At 44.0% G+C, this 13,198-nt stretch overlaps 1 protein-coding gene across 16 annotated transcripts in view; it reads right to left on the bottom strand.

The window, feature by feature from the left end:
• Positions 1 to 13,198, bottom strand: part of KLHL3 (kelch like family member 3) — a 270,492-nt gene that overhangs the window by 11,955 nt on the left and 245,339 nt on the right. For 12 of the 16 annotated variants that reach the window (XM_063810711.1, XM_063810710.1, XM_016954556.4 and 9 more), the window contains 4 exons: positions 10,213 to 10,330; positions 9,303 to 9,500; positions 7,644 to 7,745; positions 4,566 to 4,694 (listed from right to left, as the gene is read on the bottom strand). In XM_063810711.1, the coding sequence (XP_063666781.1) occupies positions 4,566 to 4,694; positions 7,644 to 7,745; positions 9,303 to 9,500; positions 10,213 to 10,330 (547 nt within the window). Of the gene's footprint in view, positions 1 to 11; positions 186 to 4,565; positions 4,695 to 7,643; positions 7,746 to 9,302; positions 9,501 to 10,212; positions 10,331 to 13,198 lie in introns of those variants that run through there. The other 4 variants (XM_063810714.1, XM_024356915.3, XM_063810715.1 and 1 more) reach the window with 2 other exon arrangements.

Below are 13,198 nucleotides of genomic sequence, written 5' to 3' on the forward strand. Positions count from 1 at the left end.
TCAGAAAAAGTTCCTCAGGTGACTGGGATGTGCAGAAAGTTCCTCAGGTGACTGGGATGTGCAGTCAGGTTTCAGACCCAAGAACCAGACTTGTAGACTATAACTCCATATGGATGAGGACTGTTTTTACCTTGTCCTCGTCTGCTTCCCTGTGCTCCACAGCAGTAGGTTCTCAAGAGATATTGCTTGAATAACAAAAATATAAATTAATAAAATCCCTCTCAGCAATTATGCAGGTATGCTAGTAGCTCCTAGCAGTTGCTCTAAACTAACAGCAGATGGTGCTGTTGTATCAACAATGGCTCTCTCTAACTGACAGGTTTAATAAAATTAGTTGAGTTCCAAAGCTGCCTCACCTTCCTTTCCTCCATGCTCAGCAGGAACACGCATTCCCTGAGAGATGGCCTCTTTTTTCCCCTAACCATCTGGTGGCATTGCCCACACCCTGCTGAGGAAGCGAGCTGCGTTCCAGGCACTCAGGCAACTCTGCCTCTGCCCTAGTGCAGCCTCATCCATAAACATTCATGCAGCCGTTTCCTGGACCTAGAGCCACAGGGGCTCCTGGCACCTCAAAGGGCCTCAGGCAGCCAAAGGCCAGGGCCTTTGGTCTCTGGGTCTTCAGCCAAAAACACCCACCTCGACAAGCATGTGGGTTCCCAACTCCAGAGGTGAGACTTGCCCAAATCTTACGAAAGTGAAGCACTGAAGAAAGGCTGACCTGGGAGCCTGAGGCCAGGGCTCTGACAGTAACCTCAGGAAAAAGGCTTGGTTTTGATTTCCTAAATCAAGGTCAGTGTGCCTCCCAGGGACACTGGACTCCCAGGCAATAGAGGTGTCACCCTCCAGGTCCTCCAGTGTAGGTAAGAGACAGGAGTAGGGCCAGGTGATGTCCACCCAGCAATAACCATTTCAGCAGCGTGGCAGAGACAAAGCAGCTGTAGTCTCCAAAGGCGGCTCCCTCCACAGAGACAAGCCTGAGCTTCCTAAGGCAGGTCTGCCCTCCAACTTCCTGCCTGGCTGCCTCCCCAGGCTTTCGGCCCTAGGAGCAGTCACACATCTCAGGGTGTGCTGCCCCAGGCATGCTGAGCTCTCACCCTTACGTCACAACAGAGGATTTCTAGGGAGTACGAAGACTCTACCAAAACTTTAGAAACCAAAATTTCTGAAAGAGGTTTATGACGGGAAAAGAATCATGGGATTTGTGGATCGACTTGGTTCTTAGGGAACACCTACTACAACCCTACAACCCACTCATTTCACATATAAGGAATTAGAGGCCAGAATAAGGGAAGGGATTTGCCCAAGGAAGGTCATATGGCAAATGACAGCAGACCCAGCACCAAGTCCCGGGCCTCCTGACTTCCAGGCAATGGCTCCACGTTCAGGAAGGGCCAACCTGTCAGAATCAGCAGAGACAAAAATTCTCTAAAAATAGCACTCCAAACATACACTTCTTAAATGGAATCATGCAGATTTTATTTTTGAAACCAGTGAACACACAAAGGCTCTTTAAAAATATTAAAATAGCATACTTTTTAAAGAATGCTGAGGAAGTGGTCATATGTTTGGTACCATAAAACAAGATCACAACTCAATCTCCAAAATTACAAAAAAAAAAGAGAGAGAGAGAGAGAAAGGAATAACATTGCGGGAATGTGGCTTCCCTTCTCAGAAGTCACACAGCTTTCCCGCCAGGATCAGATTGGTAATCAGTCACCACTGACCACAGGAACCAGCAGTAAAGAGCCAGTGGACTGATGCCTCTGTCTGCCCTCAGACCCTTCCCTTTGGGCCTCTAAGACAATGGATGGGAAGACAAAGCAGGGGAGAAGGGGCTGTTGCTCCGCTTCCTGAAAAATCCCAAAGGATCATAGAGCTTCTGGTTTTCTGACAAAAAGTAGAAGTGGAAAACCTTTTGAAAAGTCATTTTCTTCGCATGTTGGGGAATAGGCTGAAGTGAGGAAAAGTGGGAGTGGGGGACATAAGTTATCTCCAGACATGAACACTAATAGCTTGGCTTTCAATCCCAGACAGGCAAGCTCAGCTTTGTCAACTGAAGACTTGTCCTACTACTTCAGAGGAATAAGACTGATAATTTAGGGATTTAAAAAGCTAACTCTGGAGTCAGCATTACTAATTATATGACTTTGGGCAAATTACTCAACCACTGGCAGACTTCCTTTCTAAATCTGATAAGTGGAATTCATATTGTATCCACCTCGTAGGGCTGCAGTGAGGATTAAATGGATTGAGGCATAAAAAGTACTTGTTAGGACAGTGCCTGGCACATAGTAAGCCTTAACTTTCTAAAGATATAAACACCTTCATAGAAACATAAGGGATGATGAGGAGGAGCGTATTATCTCATCCATTCTCTAGTGATCCCCCAGGAAAGGTTAACTTATAAAGTACTGTGTCTAGCTGCAAAGGTGCTAGTAGGATTATATACGGCAAAATGAAAGAAGGAGGAGGTAAAATAAAATGTTAAGTTGTTGAACCAATACCCACTCATGACTGATTAAAGAAATCACAGATTACACAAACTGGAAAAACATCCCATATTCATGGATTGGAAGAATCAATATCATTAAAATGACCATATTCCCTGAAGGAATCTACAGATTCAACACAATTCCTATCAAACTATCAACATCGTTCCTCATAGAATTAGAAAAAACAATCCTAAAGTTTATACAGAACCAAAAAAGAGCCCGAATAGCCAAAGCCAATCTTAACCAAAAAGAACAAAGTCAGAAGTATCACATTACCTGACTTCAAATTATATTACAAGGCTATAGTAACTAAAACAGCATGGTGCTGGTACCAAAAATAGACACAGAGAACAATGGAACAGAATAGAGAACCCAGAAACAAAGCCACATACCTATAACAAGCTGATCTTCAAAAAAGTCGACAAAAATAAAACAATGGGGAAAAGACTCTCTATTCAATAAATGGTGTTGTTATGTGGCTAGCCACATACAGAAAAATGAAACTAGACCTCTATCTCTTACCATATACAAAAATTAACTGAAGATGGATTAAAGACTTAAATATAAGACCTGAAACTATAAAAGTCCTAGAAGAAAACCTAGAAAAAACTCTTCTGGGCATTGGCCTAGGCAAACAATTTATGACTAAGATGCCAAACGGAAAGTGCAACAAAAACAAAAATAGACAAATGGGACTTAATTAAACAAACAAAAAAAGCTTCTCCACAACATAAGAAATAATCAACAGAGTAAACAGTCAACCTACAGAATGGGAGAAAATATTTGCAAATTATGCCCCCCAACAAAGGATTAATGTTCAGAATATACAAGGAACTCCAACAACTCAACAAGGAAAAAACAACCCCATTAAAAAGCAGGCAAAGGATATACATACAGACATTTCTCAAAATAAGGCATGCCAGTGTGGCCAATAATCATATGAAAAAATGCTTAACATCGTAATCATCAGAAAAATGAAGATTAAAACCACAATGAGATATCATCTTACACTTTTCAGATGGCTTTTACTAAAAAGTCAAAAAAGGCCAGGTGCAGTGGCTCATGCCTGCAATCCCAGCACTTTGAGAGGCCGAGGCAGGTGGATCATGAGGTCAGGAGATTGAGACCATCCTGGCTAACACGGTGAAACCCCATCTCTACTACAAATACAAAAAATTTGCCGGGCATGGTGGTGGGTGCCTGTAGTCCCAGCTACTTGGGAGGCTGAGGCAGGAGAATGGCGTGAACCCGGGAGGCGGAGCCTGCAGTGAGCCGAGATAGCGCCACTGCACTCTAGCCTGGGCAACAGAGTGAGACTTCATCTCAAAAAAAAAAAAAAAAAGTTAAAAAAAAAGACTTTAGCATGGTTGCAGAGAAAAGGGTACGCTTATACACTGTTGTGGAAATATAAATTAATACAATCTCTATGGAAAAACAGTATGGGGATTTCTCAAAGAACTCAAAATATAACTACCATTTGACCCAACAATCCCACTACTGGGTATCTATGCAAAGGAAAAGAAATCATTATATTAAAAAGACATGTACAGTTGTTATGTTTAAAGCAGCACTACTGACTACAGCAAAGTCATATAATCAATCTAAGTATCCATCAATGGCTGATTAAAGAAAATATAGTATGTATACACCATGGAATCTTATGCAGCCAAAAAAAGAGTGAAATCATGTCCTTTGCAGCAACATGGATGGAGCTGGAGGCCATAATCCTATGTGAGATAACCCAGAAACAAAAAATCAAATACTGCATGTTCTCACTTATATGTACAGGCTAAATAATGGGTATACATGGACATAAAGATGAGAACAATAGACACTGGGGATTCCAAAAGGGATAAGTCTGGGAGGAGGGTGAAAGTTGAAAAATTACCCATTGGGTTCAATGGTCACTATTTGCGTGATGGGTACACTAGAAGCCCAAACTCGACCATTATGCAATATATCCATGTAACAAACCTGCACGTGTACCCTCTAAATCTAAAATAAAACAAAAAAATTTAAGGACCCACTTGTGAGCAAATCAGACACAGCCAGCACCCCGAGGTTCTCCCATACCTGCGCCACTGCGGCGGGTGCTCATGTCCGCCACGTATATCCATTCATTGGTCGCTGGGTTGTACTGCTCCACAGTGCTCAGACACTGGCGGGAAGCTCCATCATAACCCCCAACAGCATATAGCTTCCCTGCAATAGACAAAGTGGCTGAGTGTGGTGCCAGGGATACTGGCATGAAACCAGAGCTCAGCTGAAACCCTATCTGCAACCAACTGGGGCACCCTTACCTCAGAATTCTGTTCCCTCTTTCTCCAGGGGACCACCAACTTACTCCTCAACCAAGCAAAGCATCCTTCACATTTCTTCACATATTCTACTTGCTCTTAAGCCATGAGCTCCTTAGAAGCAAACACTAAACATCTTTCTAAATAAGTACCCGCAAATACCCAGCACAAAGCTATGGCCTGGCACCACTGGGGCTCAACATAATCTTGCTGATGAATTAGGTTAAATTTTCTCTAGAACAAGACACCAGTAGCAGATAGATGGAAAGCTAGAAGGCCCCCAGCTATAGGCAGGCAGACCATCTTTCTGGCTAAAGGCTTGACATAGCAGATGAAGTAAATATGGAAAATTATTATTCAATGAGAACCCAAAACCTGTCTTAGCCATTGTCTCTACCCCTTCCACAACCGTGGCAGGTAGAGTGTGTGAATGGTGTGTTCTTTGTACATTGTGGGCCAGGGTGGCTGGAATTTTTCTGCAGACTACCCTGTGATCTCTGAGCCATGCACAAGAGCCCTGAGGTGCCGTCATTTACTTTTAAATTAAAATACCATTAAGCTGCTACCCAAGAGCATCATTTCTGCCTGGGGCTGGGGGCTGAGGGCTGAGAGTGAGGTTGGACACAGGAGGAAAAATTTGGCATTTGAGCTATCCCAAAGCAGAAATTCAAACATTTTGGGTTTAAAATTTAGTCTTAAAATGCAATGGGATGGTCTCTTCTGTGGGAACAGGGGTAGGAGTCACACTAGCTGTAGACTAAATAAATATCACCAAATGCAAATCTATTTAACAGGATTACTTAGTAGATTTTTTGGTCACATGTGCTTTCTTGATGGACAGACACCAAGAATACTACTAGTATTTGAAAATCTGCAATTATTTTAAGTTAGAAAGATTCTCAGGCTCAAACCTATACTCTGCTACCAGAACTACTGCTGTATTATCAAATATAAAAATGTTTTTCTTCTATCATCATCAAGCCTGGCTTTGTTTTCTGCCCCAGGGTCCTCTCAATTGACCCATCTAAAAGAAAGAAACACATCCTCCTCAGTTCTGCACTCACCAAAGTCAAAATTTTTTGAAAACCTGACTAAGCAGCTCTTCTAGGGTCCAGGCTACTTGTATGGTATGTGCTGGTTCAAATGCAAAATATCCATAGCACACTCTCTGCTCTCTTGGGAGCTTCTGCCTACACTCCGATCCACACAGTCTTTTCCTAAATAGGTATTCTTCGAGGCAGCCAGTAGCAAATTATTGTGATTTCCTCCATTTTTTTGTTCAGTGTCATTCAAACTGTATAGCCATGGTAATGAGATGATGAGAGGGAGGAGAGGAAGCCAGACAGTGTGGAGAGCTGTCTCTTCAAGGCCACAGTGAAGAAGACAGAGTCCACTTAAGTTCCTCCCTCAACATTCTCACCACAGCTGTAAATTGAACTCTGCTGCCCCAGGGTGCCCACAGCTGAAAGAGCTTCAGATTCAGGAGGGGCAGAAGAAACAAATTCCCAGCCTGTCTTCCACGTCAACAGGGATTTGCTATTTTTAACCCCTAGTCTATTGTTTGCTATTCCTGGCTAAGGAACAAGAGAAGAAATGAGAAGGTGGCTAGACAAAGCACTTACACTTGGCAGACAAATCAATTTCTCTTCCACCAAGAGAATGAGATTGCAAGATACAATTTACCTTGGTAGGAGGACAAAATCCTTGCCCTCACATAGATGACTTAATGTAGTATGTTAGAATAGTACACCTTTAAATGAAAACGTAAATTACACAATACCAGTGCAGACTGAGAAATACAGTGTGAGAAAAGAATCTTTCTATTAACATCTAACTCGCTGGATGTTACACTCACCCCAGGGCACATTTGTGTTTGCATGTGTATTTCTGAGTGTGTACATGAGAGATGGAATGTCTGCACACACGTCTGAATGAACAGATATTCCATCTAAATTCCCACATTACTACAAGTTGATGAATCAGTGTTGTCCTGCAAATGACAACATTTTAGTTCAAGTAATATTCTATGCTTTGGTACATTGAATTCACACATATTTACAGAACTCCTACCTACTGGCATTTGTCAGCATTTTGAAGGAGCATAGCACAGTGGAAAGAACACCGGCTTAGGAGTCAGAAGACCTGGGTTCAAGGACAGGCTGTGTTATTTACTGTCATTGGAATGTGGGACATCTGGAGGATGGAGAGAATCTGAGGCCTGCCTATCTCCTTCACAAGGGTTTTGCAAACAAAACAAGAGACTAGAAATGAGAGGTTTTTTTACAAACAAAAGTGTACCATCTGACCAGGCCCTAGACCTTACCACTCCCTCCTACCTTACCCTACACAGCTTTCCTGACTAGAACTGGACTCAATCACCAGCCTGCCCTGCAGAGAGTCATCAGACCTAAGAAGAGGTGCCTACCTCACTCACAGTTCTGTTAATGTTCAACGTATGAATATGAGGACAAAATTAATTAAGCACATTTAACTCTCACTCCACTACATTATCCTCCTGGGTTATATGCTGACTATGGATTCCCTACTCCCTTCCCTTCCCCAACTTCTAGCAGAGCTATTGACACGGGGCCAAACCACAGGCCGGCATTTCCCCTCTAGGCTCCTTCTACTCCCCCAGCCCAGCTCCAACATTTAGCAGCCTTGGGCCAGGAGCTCCACCACCTCTCTGAGTCTCAACTTTCCTCATCCGCTAAATCAGGATAATAGTACCTAACCCAGAGGAGTGATCTCAGGAAAAAAAACACGGTAGAGGAAGCACCAAGCATGATGCTGGACCCAGGACAAGGCCCGTGGGCCAGGTAGGCCTGGCCACTGGCCACTGCCGCCTCCTTACCCTCCACAACGCCCACACCCACACTGCTCCGCCGCGTGTTCATCGGGGCCACAAAGAACCACTCGTTGGTCTTGTAGCTGTAGGCTTCCACCGATGCTAGGCCTGGGAGACAAGAGACTCATGAGACTTCCGTGGCACCAGGCCTCACCCTGCTGTGTGAGAAGCAGTGAGGATGGGGGAGGAGTCCAAATGCAGGGGCTGGAAACCTAAATGTATGGCTCAGTACCACCTCTGCATCACCATGCGGCCTGTGGCAACTCCCTGAAACACATCTGCAGTGCCTACCTGCAGGGACTATTAAGACTTGACTCAGAGAGTGGGCTGTGAAAGGACAAGGGGTGTGTCTGAAATGCATGGCAAATGTAGATCATAAAAACCGCAGAGTGGGATACTTTGATTCCAAGTAGTCACCTGAGGTAGCCTCACTGAACACCTATTCCAATCCCCTTTCCCCCAGCTTCCTCTATCTTAGCAGTGGAAAGCTAAACACTTGCTTCCCAAGACTCCCTTGCAGCTAGGCGTGACCAAGTCAATGAGACCTAAGCAGAAGTCTACGGGGATTTCAGAAACAGCCTTTGCTTTTCTAATATAGATACCGTTCCCCTTTTTGATTCTTGCTACCTGGAACACAAATGTGTTGGCTGGAGGTATAACAGCCATCTCATGATCATGAGAAAAAGGCCAAGAGAATCTTAAAGAATGTGGCCTCAATGTCCATAAGTTACTGGACCAACTCAGCAACTGCTAACCTCTAGGCTTCTTGTTTCATGAGTAAAGCAAAATCCCTCGTGTTTTAAGGCAGAGTTTAATCAGGTTCTCTACTTATAGCCAAAAGTAATTCCCAAAAGAAACAATGCACCACTACCCTTTCCTTCTCTTTGTTCCACTCACTAAAGGCAGCCTCCAGAGGGGCTAAAGACCCTGGAATTATATGAGTGAGGCAAAGAGAAGGCTGAGAAAGGTCCCCAGATTGTGAAGACACAAATAAAAATTCAGCGAAGTAAAAAATACTGCTTTTTACCTCCCTGGGGGCCAAAGAATATCATATTAGTTTAATAGAGCTACTGTCTGCAGAGACATCTACCCGGCAGTATAAGCAGAGATGAGATCACCTCTCTGAGTTTATATCAACTAACAGTTTTGGGTTGAAATTTTGAAGCTAGATAGAGTCCAGAGGCAAGGAGGCTCACCTATGGTGAAAAAGCCTGGCAAAGCTTCAGTAGGGTAGTAGAAAGGGCAACAGAAAAAATGAGCAGCCTGGCCCACTGCATGACCTGAGCCAGGTCTCTTCCAAGTGCTGGACTCAGCTCCCTCATCTGTCTAGCAAAGGGTTCAAACTGGAGGCCTGAGGCACCCCCTAGCTAAGCATGCTCCCCTTCTAAGTCTCATCTTCTGAGTAAATAGGTTCCCAGACACTGGAAAGTAGGAAAGGGACTCTTCTGAGTCCTAGAAAGCCTAGTACATGGGCAGTTACATATTCTGTCTGGAAGAAGGCCTGGCTCTTCCCCCAAAAGCTGGATGAGGAAGAAGAGTGGATATGTCCCTGGGGCAGTAGCTACAAATGGACAGAAAGTTGGTCCAGAACTGGCTGAATAAAACAGGGTTGCATGGAGGATGTGTCCCAGGCTAGCAGGGGTTGGGAACACACCCTAAACCTACCAGTACTGCCATCAAAGCCTCCCACTGCGTAGAGCAAGTCATTGAGCACTGCTGCGCCCAGTGTGCTCCGGCGCTCCTGCATGCTGGCAATGGACGTCCACTGGTCCTTCACGCCGTCATACACATCCACTGTCCGCACCCGCAGTGAGCCATTAAACCCTCCCACGGCATACACGTGGCCAGCCATGAACACCACACCTGAGGCACAGGAAACCAAGACATCAAGGTCAGGTCAGGCGCATGACTGCTCATGTTGATGGATGACAATGGAGGAGCAAGACAGACACAGGAAAAGTCACCACCGAAGATACTTTAGGTATTTGGCAGTCATTATGGGATTCACTGGATTTCTTTCCTACTTGCTTTTCTAATTTTGTCTGATTCAAGTAAATATTTGAATCAGCTTTAACTCCCCAAGCTCATAAGAACTGACCCCAAAAGAGCCAAAAACTGTGCAAGTGGCCGGGCATGGTAGCTCACGCCTGTAATTCCAGTACCTTGGGAAGCCAAGGCAGGTGGATCACCTGAGGTCAGGAGTTCAAGACCAGCTTGGCCAAAATGGTGAAACCCGTCTCTACTAAAAATGCAAAAATTAGCTGGGCATGGTGGTGCACGCCTGTAATCCCAGCTACTTGGAAGGCTGAGGTGAGAGAATCACTTGAACCCAGGAGGCAGACGTTGCAGTGAGCCGAGATCATGACACTGCACTCCAACCTGGGTGACAGAGAAAGACTCTGTCTTAAAACAACAACAACAACCAAAAAAAAAAAAAAAAAACTATGCAGGAGGGAAACAAATGGGAGCCTGAAATGCACAGATGCTTGAGGAAACAAGGAGTAGCTCACGACTTCTGGCACGGAGTGGGGACCAGCAGGGGAAAAACAGCTTGCAGAACTGGGAGGCTGCTCACCTGCTCTGCATCTTCTGGAAGGAAGCTCAGCAATCTGATCCCACCGGTCCTCCTCGAAATCATAGCACTCCACACTGCGGATTGCCTTGGGTGCCTGGCCGCCAACCACAATCATGACCTCCGGAGAGACAAGTGGACATTAGCGGGGTCACCCCAAAATCTGGATTTATGGTATCCCTGGTACTTCCACATGGCTTATCGCCCAGGGTGTGTGGATGATCTGAGATGCCAGTTTACAGAGCTACATACATGGGGATGCTGCTCCTGGTCACCAACAGGTATGAGTATTCAAGAAAAGTCTAACAAGCATCTTCCCACAGAAACACAGTCATAAGTTCTGTTTCCCAAATGCCCCACTCGGGGCTATCTTGTGGGTATGTGAAGCCGCATAGGGCATCATCTGTAATCTCAGTGCCCTCAGATTGGGAATGGGAGGTGCTAAATCTTATATCAAAACAAACTTGAATATACTTTGAAAAAGAGTGCAGAATTTGGATGTATTTTTAAAGTATTATTCAAAAGCATTTCTGAATGCCTAGAATGTAGGGTGCACTTATGCACTGCAGTATAGAAAAAAATTGAAAAACTCCTGTGAGATGGTTATTACAAAAGTTATTAAACTGATGATGTTCTGGAAACTAGTGCTAGCAGTCCTATTTCCACAAGTAAGGTAGTAGCTACCACTGCTAGGCACCATGTGAAATGTGTTGTCATTTACTTGTCACCACAACTGTGAGGTAGATATCATCATCCACATTGACAGATAGGAAAGTAAAGCTCAGAGAACACATGTAAGTGGCCCAAGGTCACACAGCTAAGAGTGTAGGCAGAGACTGAAACCCAAGTCTACCTGACAGAGGGTGAGGCCAGCCACCCCCCCAACTCCTGCTCTAGAGACAGGATCCAAGCAAACACAGCTTGCTGCATCTATGTTTGTCAAAACACAGGTCGCTTTCCATTAGTAGGTCATGAAATCAATTTAATGGATTATGACCAGCACATATATTTTTAAAAGCACAGAAAATATGATAATAAGATTATTATTTCATGAAATATTGGTTTTGGCTATACACACTTACATGTGTCTTCTGGATAGCAATTTAAATGCATTTTGTATTGCAAGGGCATGGTCAAACACAATGAAAACTACTGCTCTGGTTAGGTTAATAGAACTGCAGTACTTAATTATGGTATCACTGCTGTGTCTTTGGTCACATGTTATTAATAAATAAAAAATTAAAGTACCAGTTACCTATAGTTTACATATTTTAATAAACATGTGCAAATTCATAGCTGTCCCCACAATGATGTCACTCTCACTCAACGGCATTCCAATATGCTTTCTTGAGTGGAGAGAAAGGGTGGAAGTCACAACCAGCAAATTCATTTGATCATTACCTGTAGCTTGTCTTATTTACCCAGTGGTTCTCAAACTTGAGCATACATCAGAATCACCTAGAGGACTTGTGAAAACACAAGCTGCTGGGCCCTATCCCCAGAGTGTCATTCAGTGGATCTGGAGTGGAGCCCAGAGGCTGCCTTTCTAACAAGTTCCCAGGTGCTGCTGCTGCTGCCACTCTAGGGTTCATACTTTGAGAACCACCTTTTTAATCCACGCTCTGTATGGATTTCCTGATGATATGCCATGAACAACTTTTGCCATTATGAATTATCATAGTGCTTTTTACTTCCCCATGATGTATTTCTGGGGAGAGAAGTGCCCATCAAAATCTGTGTGAACTCGCAAAGGCACATCCCTCAAGTGAACACTTCCCACCATACGGGAGGCAAAACCAGAGCTCACCACCATTACTACAGATCAATCATTTATTCCCCAATATTCCAGAACAGGCTCACCCACTGCCATGTGGGTGGTCACTGGTCATCAGACTTAGTCCATAGCTGTCTGTCACCAAAAGTGGGTAACCAGTGTTCAAAAATTCAGAAATCAGTTCTGACTTCTAAAGCATTCCAAAGGAACCCAGGACACAAAACCCAGCCTCGAGCTGCTGCTGCTGCTGCTTCAACAGAAACTTGACTTTCCTGGGTGCCTCAGCTCAGAGGGTCCACTGCTCTGTGTCAAGAGTAGCCTTTTTCAGAGTAAACATGAATTCTACATTACTTCCCATTTGTAATTCTTTGCTTAGACAGGCATCCATGAACAGTTCAAGGGGGATGTTAATGAACACAGCCCCTTGGCAAACACCAGATAATGCCTAACCTACTCTTCAAGGGCAGAATGACATGTTCATAAATATGCCCAGAACTTGCATTGTCTTTCCGGTTTTGAGTTGGTAAAGCTAAACTGAAGGAAAATACTGCAAGGATTTTCTTTGAAATCTGATTTCTGAAGCTGAGTGAGAATAAAAGCAGTTTTAAGTTTTCTTTCTGCAAGGACTTCAGGCACCCCACACCCTCCCACATGCTGTTCCCTGACTCGAAACCTTCCCATCTCTGAGCACTCTGCCTTAACACCTGCTTATCTTTCAGGTCTCAGTTTAAATGTTATTTCCTACAAATGGACTTCCCTGGCCTCCAGGTCAGAACTACATATCCGTCCTCTGAGATTTCACCTGCCCTGTGTGTTCTGCATTGTGCTGGACCATCAGTGTCTTGTCTTTTGCACCTCTAGACAGTGAGCCCTGCCCAGGCAGAAAACGTATCTGCCTCAGTCACCAAGATAACTCCATATACTTATGTTGCCAGGTAAAAGTGAGGGCTCAAGTGTTTATTTGGAATAAAGAATACATGAATAAAAAGTAAATAGCACATGCAAGGAGTTAAACAAACAATACAGAGTTTTTAAAAATGAAAAAAGAAACTAAACTAGAACGTCATTTTCTTTAGTTAAAATATGTTGGAACACCAGGTTAAAATTCTGGAGACAGTGAGGAAAAAGCAAGCAAAATAAAAAGAGAAACTGAGAGCTTTTCCCATCTTTTGACTCAACCACCAAAAGAAAGTTTGCTTGTACTTGGCATAAGCT

Source organism: Pan troglodytes, chromosome 4 (assembly GCF_028858775.2).
Source record: "Pan troglodytes isolate AG18354 chromosome 4, NHGRI_mPanTro3-v2.0_pri, whole genome shotgun sequence".
NCBI classification, from domain to species: Eukaryota; Metazoa; Chordata; class Mammalia; order Primates; family Hominidae; genus Pan; species Pan troglodytes.